Source organism: Hylobates moloch, unplaced genomic scaffold, assembly GCF_009828535.3.
Source record: "Hylobates moloch isolate HMO894 unplaced genomic scaffold, HMol_V3 SCAFFOLD_16, whole genome shotgun sequence".
Classification (NCBI taxonomy): Eukaryota; Metazoa; Chordata; class Mammalia; order Primates; family Hylobatidae; genus Hylobates; species Hylobates moloch.
In genome coordinates, this window is record NW_026652291.1 from 3,557,121 (window position 1) to 3,574,090 (window position 16,970).

The 16,970-nt window shown below is 47.0% G+C and overlaps 1 protein-coding gene across 1 annotated transcript in view; it reads right to left on the bottom strand.

Moving 5' to 3' along the window:
* DYNC1H1 (dynein cytoplasmic 1 heavy chain 1) overlaps positions 1-16,970 on the bottom strand; it is an 85,660-nt gene that overhangs the window by 13,275 nt on the left and 55,415 nt on the right. The window contains exons 39-57 of the mRNA XM_032180539.2: positions 16,701-16,907; positions 16,492-16,613; positions 15,367-15,532; positions 13,947-14,110; positions 11,293-11,422; positions 10,450-10,583; positions 9,871-9,985; positions 9,608-9,769; positions 9,319-9,533; positions 9,012-9,216; positions 7,440-7,613; positions 7,216-7,335; positions 6,846-6,966; positions 4,522-4,717; positions 3,807-3,924; positions 3,505-3,720; positions 2,826-3,038; positions 2,557-2,684; positions 366-519 (exon numbers count right to left, since the gene is read on the bottom strand). Of these exons, the coding sequence (XP_032036430.1) occupies positions 366-519; positions 2,557-2,684; positions 2,826-3,038; positions 3,505-3,720; positions 3,807-3,924; positions 4,522-4,717; positions 6,846-6,966; positions 7,216-7,335; positions 7,440-7,613; positions 9,012-9,216; positions 9,319-9,533; positions 9,608-9,769; positions 9,871-9,985; positions 10,450-10,583; positions 11,293-11,422; positions 13,947-14,110; positions 15,367-15,532; positions 16,492-16,613; positions 16,701-16,907 (3,060 nt within the window). The remainder of the gene's footprint in view (positions 1-365; positions 520-2,556; positions 2,685-2,825; positions 3,039-3,504; positions 3,721-3,806; positions 3,925-4,521; positions 4,718-6,845; positions 6,967-7,215; positions 7,336-7,439; positions 7,614-9,011; positions 9,217-9,318; positions 9,534-9,607; positions 9,770-9,870; positions 9,986-10,449; positions 10,584-11,292; positions 11,423-13,946; positions 14,111-15,366; positions 15,533-16,491; positions 16,614-16,700; positions 16,908-16,970) is intronic.

Below are 16,970 nucleotides of genomic sequence, written 5' to 3' on the forward strand. Positions count from 1 at the left end.
CTCCTGCCTCAGCCTCCCGCGTAGCTGGGACTACAGGTGCCAGCCACCTCAACCAGGTAATTTTTGTATTTTTTGTAGAGACAGGGTTTAGCCAGGCTTTTCTTGAACTCCTGACCTTAGATGATCCACCTGCCTCGGCCTCCCAAAGTGCTGAGATTACAGGTGTGAGCCACCTCGCCTGACCACTGAATAGAATTTTAAATGCAAATAATGATTCTGTTGAATTTATCTATTATAGAACCACCTCAAAGCTTTATCCTTCTGATACAAAATGAAGTCTTACAAAGTTGAAAACTAAATGCAGCCCTGCAAAAGGAATTCACTCTTGAATGCAGTGTTTCAAGAATTCAAAGGCCAACACCAACCTGGACCAGAAGGGGGTTACCGAATCTCAGTGCACTCTCTAAGTTCTTCCTGAAGGCATCATCCAGGAAGCTGGTCCGTGTGATCTTACGATCCTTATATTCATTCATAATGAATTCTGTGGCCTGTCCAGAGGGGTCAATGATCAGCGGATACCTGAGGATGAGGCCACAGAAGAGAAGGTTGAAACACCGAATGGGGAAAGCACAGGATCACGGTTAGCTGAGTCCCTGATGAGAGACCCTGACAGGCTGTTACCGCCACCCCAGAGTGCTTTCTGGAGACGTTTTCAGGTTTACCAATAAAGCTTACATGCTTAATGCTAACATCACCTCATCCTTTTGAAGAACTATCGGCATGAGGAGGTAGCTTGAGTCGTACACCAAGAGGGCCATAGTTAAAAATCTTTTTCCTTCTGGGACAATCATCCCTCTCAGCGTCCTGCACTGTTAGAACAGCTTTTCCATGTTTACGATCCTTCTAGACAGCAGGTACCAACACCAATGCTGTAGCAGCATCAAGGGATTAACATTAATAAACAGAATTTAAATTGCCAAGGACCGTGTCAAATTACAGACACTACCTCATGTAATCCTCCTAACAGCCCTATGAGGCTGACACTGTTAGCAAATCATTCTACAAATGAGGAAAGAAGGGCACAAATAAGCTAATGTGATCTACCTACGGTCTAGCCAGTTAAAACGTTAAAAAAAAAAAACCCAACTGGTAATATACACACAAGCTTCTAGAAAACTCAAACTACAAAAGGGCATATGGTGAGAAGAACCATGCTGCCCTGCCTTTCTGACCCTATTCTTTGGTTACCAAAGTCCCTTCCCCAGGTGATGGCTTTTACCAGTTTTTCATCTGTCTTTACAGAGAGGGTCTAAGCATTTACAGACACATGTGTCAGTATGGGAGTTGTGGCCCCAGGGGAGGACTCTACCGTCCGCTCTGCACCTGTCCAGCCTGTATTCAAATGTCCTGTGTTGGCAAAGACTACCCAGCACCACGGCGTGGTGGGCCCTCAGGAGGGCCATCTGAGTTATCTCCAGTCCTCAGCTGGTACACACTTGGTACCTACACACATTTTGTACCTAGGCCAGGCTACTGTTGAATGAACACCTAGAAGTGGAACTCCTAGGTCAAAGGGTCATTTAGGCAAATCCAGCCCTGCGCACAGGCTGTACTGATTGATTCATACTCTTGTTGGCACCACCCGGTGAGACATGGAGCCCTCTCGGCACCTAGCCCATCTTCACTGCAGTTACGTCCCATTTCTTATTCTGTCCTTCCTAAACAGAAAAACAGGTAGCACTTCCCCTTTAACTAGCTATTTTCAGTTCTTGTAACAGAGGAGGACTGTTTGAACGTCCACCCCCAAACACAACCCTGCCAATCCATTTTATTTTTATTTTTTTTGAGACAGAGTCTCACGCTGTCACCCGGGCTGGAGTGCAGTGGCACCATCTCGGCTTGCTGCAACCTCCGCCTCCCAGGTTCAAGCGATTCTCCTGCCTCAGCCTCCTGAGTAGCTAGGATTACAGGCGCCTGCCACCACGCCCAGCTAATTTTTTGTATTTTTAATAGATATAGGGTTTCACTATGTTGGCCAGGCTGGTCTCAAACTCCTGACTTCGTGATCTGCCCACCTCGGCCTCCCAAAGTGCTGGGATTACAGGTGTAAGCCACCGTGTCCAGCCTATTTTTGTTTTTTTTTGAGATGGAGTCTCGCTCTGTTGCCCAGGCTGGGGTGCAGTGGCGTGATCTCGGCTCACCGCAACCTCTGCCTCCTGGGTTCAAGAGATTTTCCTGCCTCAGCCTCCTGAGTAGCTGGGATTACAGGCGCATGCCACCATGCCTGGCTAATTTTTTTGTATTTTTAGTAGAGACAGGATTTCACCACGTTGGCCAGGCTGGTCTCAAACTCCTGACCTCACATGATCCACTGCGCCTGGCCCGTGCCAATCAATTTTAGAAGGTTACAAGAAGCATTCACTGCAGAATAACCCAGACACTTGACAATAAAGAGAACAGCACACGCCCCACCATCAGAGGGGCACCAAGCTGCCAGCACTGTATGCCCACGCCCCATTTTCTATTCCTCTCTTCAAACAAGGGTGTATTTTGAAAAAAATTCAAGATCACCACCCACATTCCTCCCATGTCTCTCCTTGGCACCCGAGCTCATACCTATTGAATCGTTTCAGCATGATGGCATTTTCTGTGCAAAGGTCATCAGCAGGCAAGGAGCTGGCCTGCCAGCGAAGACGCTCATCGGCATTGGAAAGGTATTCCGTCCTGGCAATATCTGTACGGAACTGAAAGGCAAGGCCGTTACCTTTCCTCCTCTTCAAAGCCACAGACGGGACTGTTCTCAAGTTAAGACTCTAACTGTGCACTAAACACCAGCTTGCCTCACCCTGTTCGCACATCCTTTGTGAATTCCCCGTGATTCTCACCTGGATGTTGGCTTGCTGTAGGTGATGGGACCAGGTAGTGAACAAGTTCTGACGCATCTGCTGGTCAAAGTAACCCGCGTAGGCAATGAACGCAGCTGACAAGAGACAGTCCCCAGCAATGGTGGACATCTGGTTTTTGAAAGTTTCACTTGTTTTTTCCCATCGTTCACGTTCAGCAGACAAGCTCTTCAGAAGAGCAGTGCTCCGGTTTACCTAACAGGAAAACCGAACAAGATGCTCAGGGATCAGGCCTTTCAGGATTTATACCGAATCCTGCAAATCAGTTCATCCACATTATATGCAGGGTTTTGGGTGGGTTACAAACGTGCCCAAGTTGTTCACAATCCCAAAGGAGATGAGACCCAGATCATATATAACGAATGACCACACACGAGTCAGAATCTCAGAGAGGCCCTCAGGCAGCAGAGCAAACAGGTCTGGAGCTGCCAGTGGGGGATTCAATGGCTGTAAAGTGTCCAGTTTGTATCAATCTATCCTAATTAACAACACTTAGTGAATACTCAGTGTATTATTTTCCAGGGAAAAAGTCCTCAGGGGCCTTACAGATGTTAAAGAGCTAATTCACTGAGGCCAGCATGGTGCATGCAGCGCATGTTAAAGTGTGTTAATCTCTGCTTCCACAGCAGGAAAGACTGAGGATGAATGATGATAATCTTACTTTTGCCTCGACAGCTGCCAGGTCTGCCTTGATGGCCTGGGCCTCTGAGATCAGGACGGCGTATTCCTCCTTGTAGCGGGCGATGCTGGCTTCCAGGTCTCGGATCATCTGCTCCACCTCATTGGCCTTCTGCTGGTTGTCCTTGGCGTCATCTTCCAGCTTCTGCAGCTCATTGCGTAGGGGCTCCACTCTCTTTAACATGTCTGCATAGTTAAGCTGGAAAGAACCAATTGATAACTGTTATTTAAGTGACAGGAAAAGAGGTCACCTTTCACACGGGAGCTCCTGGCTGTGTTAATCACCTGTGCAATTGCCCATTTCACCATAGGGCCGCAAGCCAGGGAAGCCCGATTCACAATTTCGTAATTGTAACTTGGATTGGACATGTAATTTTTCTTCATCTTCTCCCTTATGGCGTCACTGTAAAAGACGAATGATATTTCTAAACACATGCAGGACAAAAGCAAGGAAGAGTTTTCATAAAATTAAAATGGAAGAGACCAGGGCCAGCTCCCATCTCATTGCCCCAGTGACTGACCACTGGGGATGAGCTAGACTGACCCTTGGTTCTCAGGCGAAAGCTGAAAATGTGCTCTACACTTGAACAATTTCTTTCATTCTTCTTTTTTAATGAGACAGGGTCTTTCTCTGTCACCCAGGCTGGAGTGCGGTGGCATGATCTCGGTTCACTGAAGCCTTGATACCCTGGGTTCAGGCAATCCTCCCACCTCAGCCTCCCAAGTAGCTAGGACTACAGGCGCATGCCACCCCGCCCAGCTCATTTTTGTATTTTTTTGTAGAGACAGGGTTTCGCCATGTAGCCCAGGTTGGTCTCTAACTCCTAGGCTCAAGCACTTCACCTGCCTCAGCCTCCCAAAGTTCTGGGATTGGAGCCGTGAGCCACTGTGCCTGGCCTAAACAGCCGAAAGTTCTGGGATTGGAGGCGTGAGCCACCGTGCCTGGCCTGAACAACTGATTTCAATTTCTGGCAATACCTTGGCACTTCCACTTTCTCACCTGATCTCCTCTGCAGAGAAGTTGACGATGGTGGGGATGAAGTTCTCCCGCATGATGATGGAGCGGATCTGCTTCCAGTCTGTGGTGCTTTCCCCCAGCAGCAGGCAGATGGACTCCAGCGCCAGCTTCACGGCAGCAGGAGGGTTGGCCATGGACCTCACCTCCACCAGGTGCTGCTTCTTGATCGACTTCACAGCTGAGTGGCAGCAGGAGTGGATGAGGGTTGATGGGTGGGAGAAGACAGAGCAAAACATGGTGAGAATGTACCAAACAGCCAGGAGCTCCAACTCCAATGAGAGAAAGGACAGCTAGCTGCTCAGAAGAGCTAAGAAATGAGAGACTTTTCTGTATTAAACCCTCTGGAATAGGGTAAGTAGCTGATCTCTTAAATGATTATGAAGATCTTACAAAATGCAAGCATTCCTTAAAAAGCAGGATATTACCTTTAAAATGTCTCACAAGTGCTAATTTCTTTATCTCCATAAAGATTAAGAATATATTAATTTACTATTTATTTGAGACAGAGTCTAGCTCTGTCGCCTAGGCTGGAGTGTAGTGGCGTGATCTCAGCTCACTGCAACCTCTGCCTCCCAGGTTCTAGCGATTCTCCTGCCTCAGCCTCCTGAATAGCTGGGATTACAGGTATGCACCGCCACGCCCGGCTAATTTTCTATTTTTAGTAGATATGGGGTTTCTCCATGTTGGTCAGGCTGGTCTTGAACTCTCGACCTCAGGTGATCCACCCGCCTCGGCCTTCCAAAGTGTTGGGATTACAGGCGTGAGCCACTGTGCCTGGCCAATTTTTTGTATTAAGTAGACATGGGGTTTCACCGTGTTGGCCAGGCTGGTCTTGAACTCCTGACCTCAGGTGATCCACCTGCCTCTGCCTCCCAAAGTGTTGGGATTACAGGTGTGAGCCACTGTGCCTGGCCAAAAATATTTTTAAAAAATATTAAAAAAAATATTTTAAGTGCAATTGTGCATTTATTTTATATAATTTCAACAGACATTTTAAATTTGCTACAATTTAGAAGGATGAGTAAAGATGCGCCGTTAACAGTTCTAAAACAATGGCTGCCAGGCACAGTGGCTCACACATCTTAGTACTTCTGGAGGCTGAGGCAGGTGGATCGCTTGAGCCCAGGAGTTTGAAACCAGCCTGGGCAATACGGCAAAACCCTGATTCCACAAAAAATATAAAAATTAGCTGAGTGTGGTGGTGCGCACCTATAGTTCCAGCTACTCAAGAGGCCCAGGTGGGAGGATCATCTGAAACAGGGAAGGCTGAGGCTACAGTGAGCCATGGTTGCACCACTGCACTCCAGCCTGGGGGACAGAGTGAGACCCTGTCTCAAACAAAGCAAAACAAAAACAATGGCCAATGACTTCTACACACTGAAACAGTTTTCTAGGCTGAAATTTTTGTAAAACAATTTTAAGTAATTATTTAGAAGGTGAGAACTACATTAAATTATCATCCAAATCCAACTCTGAACGAAAATCTACAGGTTGAGTGGTGCATTTGAATTTGTCTGTTGTATAAGGTAAAAACTACAGATAATTGGGTTATTTGAAACAGGTTAAATACAGTGGGCAAGAAGACAGCACTCTTTTTTTCTTGTGTTTTCATTTATTCATTTATTTTAAAATAGAGATGGGGGTCTAGCTGTGTTGCCCAGGCTGGTCACAAACTCCTAAGTTCAAATGGTCCTCCTGCCTCAAATGATCCTCCTGCCTCGGCCTCCCAAAGTGCTGGGATTAGTGTGAGCCACCTCGCCTGGCTGAGAGCAGTCTTAATCACTGTGTAAATTGCAAATTAAAACAGGATGGCAGGTTATTGCCCTATTTCTATAGCATCTTACAGGCATGTAAGGAATGGAAAAAGAGAAGTAGGTGACTGCTATCAATACTTAAATTAGCAATTGGGTCATAGCCAGAACACTCAGAAATAATTACAAGACAGTTACACTGAATATTTTATATTTCTTGGTGAAATTCAAGTCAGGGATTGATAAATAGCATACTTATGTAATTATCAACAGATCTCTAAAAATGTATATTGACATAAAGCTTATATTGTGAAGTTTCTTTTATGAGAGGGGTTTCACTATGGTAAACACAATCTAGCTTTGTAGGAACTTTGCTTTGAGAGATGAAGACAATCTCAAGCTTTCAGAAAAAGCTTCAGATGGTTACTAATTATATTTTTGGAAACCAGAACCTTGGAGGGAAGCGTTGTGCAATGTTCAGCGACCTGAACTCCGCAGTAATGTTGACGGAGACCACCCTTCCTAGACATCAAAGCTCTGACAGTCTTTACATACCATTCTGGGCCTCAATGACGGCAGGCTCCACCTTATCAAGATCTTCTTTGACACTCATCTGTTTGTCCGCAATTACCTCCTGCTGCTTATGCAGCTGTTCCTGGATTTCTTGGCTCATAACCTAGAAAGGAGGGATGGCTTAGGTATGGGTTAAGCATTGGTTAATTTGCTGAGTAAATTCTAAACAACATTCTTCACTCTGCCAACACACACACACACACACACACACACACACACACACTCTCTCTCTCTCTCTCTCTCTCCCTCTCTCTCTCTAACCCTAAGACCCATTTTGAACTACATTTCCTACTCTCTCATTGGAGACTGAAAATGCTCAGTCCTTAGAGGCCAGAATTCCCTGACACCGTACCTTCTTCTTTTCAGCCTCCTGCTGGTCTTTCACCATCTTTTTCAGCTTATCATTGGCTGCTGCATTCTTCACCTCCAGCTCTTGGCTCTTTATCCTCAAGTCACGACGCAGTTCTTCTACCTAAAGAGCAAAGCCCACACTCAGAGACGACACATGCAGAAATCATATAGAAAGGGGTCCTCACTGCAGCTCACTCCCGTGAGGAATTTGTGCCTGTGACGCACCTGGTCGACTGTCTCTTTGATCTTCCTGAGCCCCACGTTCAAGTGCATCTGCTGCTCCTCCAGCTCGCTCCGCTTCTCGTGGAACAGGTTGGCGTAGTGATTGATGAAGTCCAGGTAGTGGCGAGGGGTGATGGCCATCGTTCTGCCGCCTCGCTTTGCTAGCCGAGCATTCGCCTTTCAGAAAATAGTTACATCTTCTCACTCTTCAGGAAACTCTGTGACTTAACCTCAGAAAACAATTTTGGCCTTGGCAGACAGGTGTGACATGATAGAAGGAGCCCGGCCCTCGGGGCCAGAACACTCGAGTCAGGCCTCAGCTTAGCCACTTAGAGCTTTCGAGATACCCCTTACACTTCCAAACTTCTCTAAGCCCTTTAACTTCTCTCAACTGAGGATGGTGATTACACCAACTTTAGAGGTGTACTTATGTGAAAAGGCATCACAAATGTCAGTTACTATAGAAAGGTTGGCTAGCCTGCTTCCACCTTTTATTAGTAAGAAATGACAAGAAAGGGGCAAGGCAGGCCTGTGTGAGAAACTGCTCTGGTCCCTTGATTTCTGAAGCACAGCAAGATGATCAGACTACCAGGGGAAGCCAGGGCTGGACGACATTCCAAGGGCAATGGAGATGGCCTGCAGGGGCTGGGCAGCAGGACACCTACAAGCTCAGAGTGGATTTCACAAAGCTCTTCTGGGAGAGAGGAGTAGACTGAGCTCTTCTATTACACAGAATCTACAGCAAGGATTAGCAAAATATGGCTAGCAGGCCAAGCCTTGCATTTTTCAGTAATGAGGTTTTACTGGCCACAGCCACACCCATTCATTTATATATGGTCTCTGGAGGCTTTTGCCCTACAATGGCAGCACTGAGTAGCTGTGCCCGAGACTGCTCTACCTGCAAAGGCTAAAACATTTACGATCTGGCTCTTTAAAGAGAAAGCGTGCTGACTCCTGGTCTAGAGGAGAGAGTAAGGGCCTGACCATACAGCAGCAGTGGGAGACAAAGGCAAAGGAGATCATTTTATCAGAGGCAGAGTCAGTGGGGGCACTAAAGTGTTAGACGACTCCAGAATTTGCACCCCAGTGACAAGAATGAGATGTTATTAAAGAGGTAAGAGGTTAAGAAACAAGCATTTCCTTTACAAATAACAGTACAATGTCAAACATGAAGTGCCCTAAGGTCTATTTATGTTTTTTTGAGTCTGGGTCTCGCTCTGTTGCCCAGGCTGGATTGCAGTGGCATGATCTCAGCTCAATGTAACCTCTGCCTCCTGGGCTTAAGTGATCCTCCCACATCAGCTTCCTGAGTAGCTGGGACTATAGGTGCCCACCACCATGCCCGGCTAATTTTATTTGTATTTTTTTGTAGAGATGGGCTCTCGCCATGTTGCCCAGGCTGGTCTTGCACTCCTGGGCTCAAGTGATCCTCCTGCCTTGGCCTCCCACAGTGCTGAGATTACAGGCGTGAGTCACTGCACCTCGCCTTAAGGTCTATTTTTATAGCAATTTAGTTTTATATTAGCGTGATGGTTCGTTTTGTGTTTTATGTGTTGATCTCAAAACTGAACCCACCTGGTGAAGAGTCTGATGAACAAACACACAGCTGTTCACAATGGCTTCCCGATGGGATGGTGGCTGCGGCAGTTTATCATACACAACTGGCATGTAATCAGGTACGATGTAATTTGGCTTCTCCAGGTCCATCTTACTTGTGAATTCTTTGCCAACCTGATACAGTGCTTCGGTGGACCAGTCTCCAAACCAATTCAACACACACCTGAGAAAGAGGCCCATGTTTCAGAACAGCTATGGGGGCAGGCTTTGTCCCTTGGAAGGATACCGACTTTCCTGACCCGGAGCCAGGTAAAGGCCCGCGTACCTGTTGAAAAGTGCTGGTGATGTGGCTGCCCGGTCCTTGAGTCCCTCCGAGGACGGGTTCATGGTGAACACGACATGGAGGTTGCGGATAACCTGGCTAGTGAACCACTTGTAGAGCTCCTCGTGCGAGTCCAGCATCAGGCCTTCCTTCTGCGCCCCCTCTTTGCACTGCGTCATCAAGGTGGCATACTCGTCTCCTTCAAAGAGACCAGGCACCTGGGAAACAGCACAGTGCTGACTTACTGGTCCCCCGGTACCACGTAATGCAACGCAACACGTCACCTAATTACCTCTCCATTGGCCAGAAGAGTATTCATTCGCTCCAGGAATCCAGAATCTAATACATTAGATTCATCCATTATAAATGCTATCTTTTCATTTTTACAGCCAGAACGTCTCAATACTGTCCGTAGATCTTCATCAAAGTCTTCCCCTGTGTATTTCCTATGGACCTACAGAAGCAGAGGCAAGTTAGGTCTATTCCTACTCACTGAGCTCTGCACACATATCAAGAATCTGTTGCTGGGATTAAGAGGCCACCGACCAGACGCACCTTAATCTGGTACACACTTAAACCGTTCATCCAGGCGACGAAACGAGACAGGGTAGTTTTTCCTGCTCCACTAACACCAATCAGAAGCAAGTGGCCTTGAGGTTGACGGAATATTCTGAAACATTATGAGAACTATCAATGTTAAGGCTTATAATGCCTCATTCCCCTTTTGACTCATATCTAGTGTCTACAGTATTTTGGACATGTTTTAACTTGAACTTGATATTAAACATTTGCTGAGCAACTGTTATTTGCGAAGTCCAAGAGGAATGCAAAGACCAGTAAGACACGGTCCTGTCCTCTAGACTGACATGAGAGACTAATGCAATTCCAGCAGAAGGTCAAAGGGCCATAATCATGGCAGGTATGCAGTGCTGGGGGAGGAAGAATGGAGTTCTGCTTAGGATAAACTGAGGATGGTTAAGCTGGACTTAGAAAGAAGAGAAGGGGGAAGCTGCTTGGCGGAGAAGGCTGAGGTGGAGGTGGTAGGACAGCATGAGGCCTGGCGTGACCCGGCACACGCACTTACTCAAGAACAGCTTAGGCGAGAGGTGGGACTGTAACAACAAAAAAGCCCACCTGTCAATCCTCAGCACGTGGTCTAGGACTTCATTAAACAGGACCAGCGGAACATCAAGTTCTTCTTCATAAAAGACCTTCAGCCTAGCTTTGACATAATCTCTTAACTCTTCTTGGTCTACTGGGATGTAATCCTATAGAAAAAAAGGTAATACCCAAATTACTTAGAAAAAAATGTTAGTTATTAGACCAAAGTCAACTGTATTTCCACATACCATGAAGAAACTGTTGAAGAATGCAACAAAAAGGGTATCATTTACAACATAGCGAAAAAATATAAATTCATTAGGAATGGATCTAAAAACATGAAAAACTTTTATAGAGAAAACTGAACTTCACCAAAAGGCAATGAAGATGACCTCAATACATGAAGAGACACACCATGATCACGGAGGGAAAAACACTCTACTATAAAAATGCCAGTTCCATCAAACTCATCCATAAGTTCAATGTAATCCCAATCAAAATCTCAGTGGTGGGAGGTGCTTATTGTCCTGGTGCAACCTGACAAGCCAATTCTATATTTCATTTGGAACAGGAAAGATCCCTCTAAAAAAGAACCAGGTGTGAGGGCCTGCCCTGTTTTTTTTTTTTTTTTTTTTTGAGAGTAGCCTCGCTCTGTCACCAGGCTGGAGTGCAGTGGTGTGATCTCAGCTCACTGCAACCTCCGCCTCCCGGGTTCAAGCAATTCTCCTGCCTCAGCCTCCCAAGTAGCCGGGACTACAGGCATGCGCCACCACGCCCAGGTAATTTTTGAGTAGAAGATAATTCGTTAGAATTCATTAAGAGTTAGAAAGGGATGGCAGAAAAAGAAGTATGTCTGAAATGATGCGAGTTTGCTACCTTAGACAGCCAGTTGCTGTACAAGATGGGTCGGCTCATTGCCTTCTCTCTGTCGATGTTAGGGAAGTGCTTCAGAGCAACCGTGTCGATGTTCTCATCAGTCCAACGCCTCTCCTCGTCCTCTACGAGTCTGTGGGGAGAGCAGCATGTGCATTTGGGTAACTAGAGGGCACGGTGAAGAAGCACCATGTTTGTGGGTGCTGTGGGCTCTTCCAGAGGATGCAGTCAGTCTTTACCACACATCTTCCTTTACTATGCATGGATGAACCTAAAAGCTGAACTCATGACAGCTTAGGCAACCTGAAATTTTATTTATTTACTTACTTACTCACAGAGTCTCACTTTTTTTTTTTGAGACGGAGTCTCTCTCTGTCGCCAAGGCTGGGGTGCAGTGGCGCTATCTTGGCTTACTGCAAGCTCCGCCTCCCGGGTTCACACCGTTCTCCTGCCTCAGCCTCCCGAGTAGCTGGGACTACAGGTGGCTGCCACCATGCCTGGCTAATTTTTTGTATTTTTAGTAGAGACAGGGTTTCAGCATGTTAGCCAGGATGGTCTCAATCTCCTGACCTCGTGATCCGCCCGCCTGGCCCAGAGTCTCACTCTTACTTACTTACGTACTTACAGCCAGGCAACAGGCTGAAGTGCAATGGCGCGATCTTGGCTCACTGCAACCTCTGCTTCCCAAGTTCAAGCGATTCTCCTGCCTCAGCCTCCTGAGTAGCTGGGATTACAGGCATGTGCTACCATGCCCAGCTAATGTTTGTATTTTTAGTAGAGATGGGGTTTCGCCATGCTGGTCTCGAGCTGTAATCCCAGCACTCCGGGAGGGCAGAGGCAGATGGACCACTTTAAGTCAGGAGTTCAAGACTAGCCTGTCCAATGTGGTGAAACCCTGTCTCTACTAAAAATATAAAAATCAGCCAGGCGTGGTGGCACATGTCTGTAATCCCAGCTACTCTGGGGGCTAGGGCACAAGAATTGCTTTGAACCCAGGAGACGGAGGTTGCAGTGAGCTGAGATCATGCCACTGCACTCTAGCCTGGGTGACAAAGCGAGACTCTGTCTCAAAAAAAAGAAATGGGAACTGTGATGCGTGTAGTTTTAGAGATGTAAGACTTACTACAAGGCAAGCAGGTGAGACTGACTGCGCTGCTGTGTGAGGACCTTTTGAGAAGCTGACTGTAAGATCTCCTATGCAGGCTACTGGGTGAGGGTCTAGTGAAGGCAGGTATATACTTACTGAAGCCAATCTGAATTTGTAAGCACAACTGCTGTTGCTACATTTGAATTTAAACAAAATTCTCTGTGGTATTAGAAATCTGTGAAAACTACATTGTGGGAGACAGGGTCTTGCTCTGTCACTCAGGCTGGAATGCAGTGGCACGATTATGGCTCACTGTAGCTGAAGCCTCCCAGGCTCAATCGATCTTCCTGTCTCAGCCTCCCAAGTAGCTGGGACTACAGGTACATGCCACCACACCTGGCTAATTTTTTATTTTTTTGTAGAGATGGGGGTCTCACTATGTTGGTCAGGCTGGCCTTGAACTCCTGAGCTCAATGATCCTCCTGCCTCAACCTCCCAAAGTGCTGGGATTATAGATGTGAACCACTACGCCCAGCCAATTTTTTTTTAATTGAAAAGGGGAGAGTGAAGGTAGCTGACGTAGCAACAATAACGAAAGACTGTTTAAAAAGCAGCAGGACTCCAATAAGAAATAAAAACAGGGCTGCCACGGCCAACACGCTCTGCACTCTGCCTTGCCTACTCATCTCTCACAGTGGCTCTCAGTAATGTACCTGGTGTTGCCCAAGAACACCAAGGACTCGGGTTGGAAAGCCAGTGATTACAACTAGGCAGTATTCTGAGACTCCTTGTACAGTAATGACACGAAAAACTGCAGGATGACACCTGGTCCAGAGGCACAGCTGCCAAACACTTAAGCATTTCTTGGTCTGGAGGGAACCATCTGCCAAGTCATCTTACTGCAATTCAAACCACAAAACCTTCCACAGTTGATGCCGATCAGTCATCCGTTAGCAATTTTTTCCCTTAAGTATTGGTCACTTAACTAGAAAAACTCAAAACTTACAAGAATTGATCCAAGTGGGCAACAGGTAAAAGTGAAAACCAGTGCCCCAGAGCTGCAGCTGCAAAGCCTTTGATGATAACACAGACTGAGAATCAGGAAGAAGGGTGGTGGTTACAGAGCATGCACAATGGGCAGTCGTTGGGAGACCTTTTAACTCAGCAGTGAACCCGTGCTCTGGTAAGGTTATCACAGGCAGCTGCTACCTTGTGTGGTCCCACCTGACAGTTTAAAAGGTTTATTAAAGTGCCCCGTTTTTTGACTTCTATGATATATCTTTTTAAAAAAATACCCCGTTCACGGCCACAAGGTTTACGAAAGTGCCTTGCGTAAGCAGACAGTGGTGGGCCAGCCGGTGCATTCAGTGCACTGTGACTTTGTTACCCTGGGGCAACTGTGACCAGTGTCCAGACGGGAGGCTGCCCTGGCTGACTCTGCTCCTTCCACCACTGGCGCCACCTGGCTCTAACTTAGGCAGGCCACCCCTGCAAAGACCCCAACTTCAACAGCTGTTAAGAACTCAGAGCAGGGGAGAATGGGACCAACTGGATCCTTGGCTTCCCTTACCTGTCTTGGAAGAGACGCAGAGCTTCATGTGCCCAAATCCGAATGAGGCCTTCAACAGGCAGGGTCTCCAGAGGTCTCAGCGCTTCAAAGATGCCTCTCACCCACCTAGTCATTTCACGGGGTGAATAGATATAGTGAGGTTGTGTATCCTGGGTGAATCTCTCCTACGGGAATGACAAAAATAAGACACAGAGAAGTGATCAAAAGGGAAAATATGGCAAAACATGTTTACATTAAAGAACCTAGACCCTGAAATATTTAAGAAGATAGCTGGACATGCTGGTGGGTGCCTGTAGTCCCAGCTACTAGGGAGGCTGAGGCAGAAGAATCGCTTGAACCCAGGAGGCGGAGGTTGCAGTGAGCGGAGACTGTGCCACTGCACTCCAGCCTTGGTGACAGAGCGAGACTCCGTCTCCAAATGAGTAAACAGTGTTGGAACAATTGGATAACTGTCCAGAACAAAGTTAGATGCAAGCTGCTCACTTTATGCTGAAATACATTATATTTAACGATTTAAATATTTAAACAATGAAACTACAAAAAAACCTTCTGAAAATACTTAAAATTAAAAGCAAATTAAATACTGGGAAAAAGCATCTGCCACCTATGACAAGCAAGCTGTCCCAAAGCATGAAGAGTGAGGGAGACACAGCAGGGCAGTCGGCGGCTCCCACTCATCCCCCGCAGCCAGTGGCTCCATGGGAGGCTCAACAGAGAAATGCAAATAGCAACGAGAGTCACTTCTCACCAAATGGGCAAAGACGTCTTTGTTAATGACTATTTTTTAAATGTTGCAGAATACAGGGAAGCGGGTGCTGCTGGTGGGAGCACAGCTGGTCCAACCATCTTGAGAGCAATCTGGCAGATATGCAGCCTTTCTATACATTTAGAAACTGTACAGCTCTATTTTCATCATATACACATACATACACACGCATAGGATAATGATGAAGCACGGAAATGTCAGCAGGCTTAGCACCTGCATAGAAAAGTGACTTTGATGACAGACCTTGGAGAAAGTCTCTCGGCTCAATAACATCTCTGAATAAAGTCCAATCTTTATTTCAATGAAGTTCTCATTTTATTTTGAGATAGAGTCTCACTCTGTCACCCAGGCTGGTGCAGTGGCACAGTCACGGCTCACCGTAAGCTCTGCCTCCAGGTTCAAGCAACTCTCCCACCTCAGCCTCCTGGGAAGCTGAGACTACAAGCATGCACCACCACGCCCACCTATTTTTTGTAGAGACAGGGTTTTGCCATGTTGTCCAGACTGGTCCCAAACTCCTGGGCTCAAAGGATCCACCCACCTCAGCCTCCCAAAATGCTGGGATTACAGGTGTGAACCACCACACCTGGCCAATAGAGTGCCTTAATTATGTGAGGAAAACAATTTCTGGAAGAGCAAAGAAACTCTGCGTACCTGAGACATGGTGTAGAACTCCACCATGGCAGCAGTGAGCGGCTCTGCATATGTCCGCAGGGATGGAATGAGCCTCAGCATGGCACGGTTGAAGGTGCCGTAGATCTGTGTGAGGGAGGCGGGGCCCGGGTAATCCACATACACGACAGGCACATGACGCAGGAACCTGTGCACAGACAGCCCAGCTCAGTGCCCCTCCCTGACAGCGGCTCCAAGGAAGGGGCAGTGTGCCAGTGGAGTCGCCCTGTCCAGGGCCCTGTCTGGAGGTCGCTTCCTAACCCAGCTATGCAGACTTGACATCAGTGTTAGCTGAGATCACACACACACTGCCCAGGCTTGGAGTCTGACACACAACAGTTGATGGAGAACACTTGAAAAAGAAACCAGCAAAGATGAAAAAGTAACCAAGGCTTATTTCAGCCTCATCCTGGCTCTACAGATGAGTCTGGAGCAGTTCATCACTACCAAGAGATCAATGCTTTTATTTCATTTTATTTTATTTTATTTATTTATTTATTTATTTTGAGACAGAGTCTCGCTCTGTCGCCCAGGCTGGAGTGTAGTGGCGCGATCTCGGCTCACTGCAAGCTCCACCTCCCAGGTTCACGCCATTCTGCTGCCTCAGCCTCCCAAGTAGCTGGGACTACAGGCGCCCACCACCATGCCTGGCTAATTTTTTTTATTTTTAGTAGAGACGGGGTTTCACCGTGTTAGCCAGGATGGTCTCAATCTCCTGACCTTGTGATCTGCCCATCTCGGCCTCCCAAAATGCTGGGATTACAAGCGTAAGCCACCACGGCCGGCCTTAATTTTGTTTTTGTATTTTCAGTAGAGATGGGGTTTCACTGTGTTAGCCAGGATGGTCTCGATCTCCTGACCTCATGATCCGCCCGCCTCGGCCTCCCAAAGTGCTGGGATTACAGGCGTCTGCCACCGCGCCTGGCCAATGCTTTTATTTTTAACATGTTTTCCTGGCATTACAATGCAGAGAAGTAACCCAAGAGGAACCCACAATAAGCAGTATTGTTATCTTTATTATCAAAACCAGGTTTTTGTGGTGCTGTGTTTACAGCCATCGTGGAGCTGTGTGTGTGTGAAGCAGAGCAGTCTACCGAGCTGTTTTACCTGTGTGAGAGGGGCTTTCTTCCAGGGTCCGTAGGGGGATTACAAGCTCCAACAAACTGGATTCTCTCCAGCTTCACCCACGTTTGATCTGAGGTACGGTAAAAGCCTCCGTGCTCCACCATCTGAAGGAAGGGACAGGTACCACATTAGGAGCAAAACGTGAACAAGAAACATTGTGGGCAGGAAGGGCCTTGTGGATAGAAACAAACCTGTCTGATGAAGGATATGACCCTCTGGGTCCCATATTTATCCATATCTGGCAAGTTGATTTCATCACAGAACAACACCAGCCACTTTCCAAGTTGAACAGGAGCCAAAACAACTCCGTTAGGCGTGCGCCTGTACTCGCAGTAGTGATCAAAAGTCTTCAGAAGCAGCTCTGGAGTAGTAGCACTGGAGAAGTTGAGACCCACCACCTTTGGAGGGAAGACACAAAACCGTGACACTGTAAGACCAACCCCATGCTCAACACCAAAAGG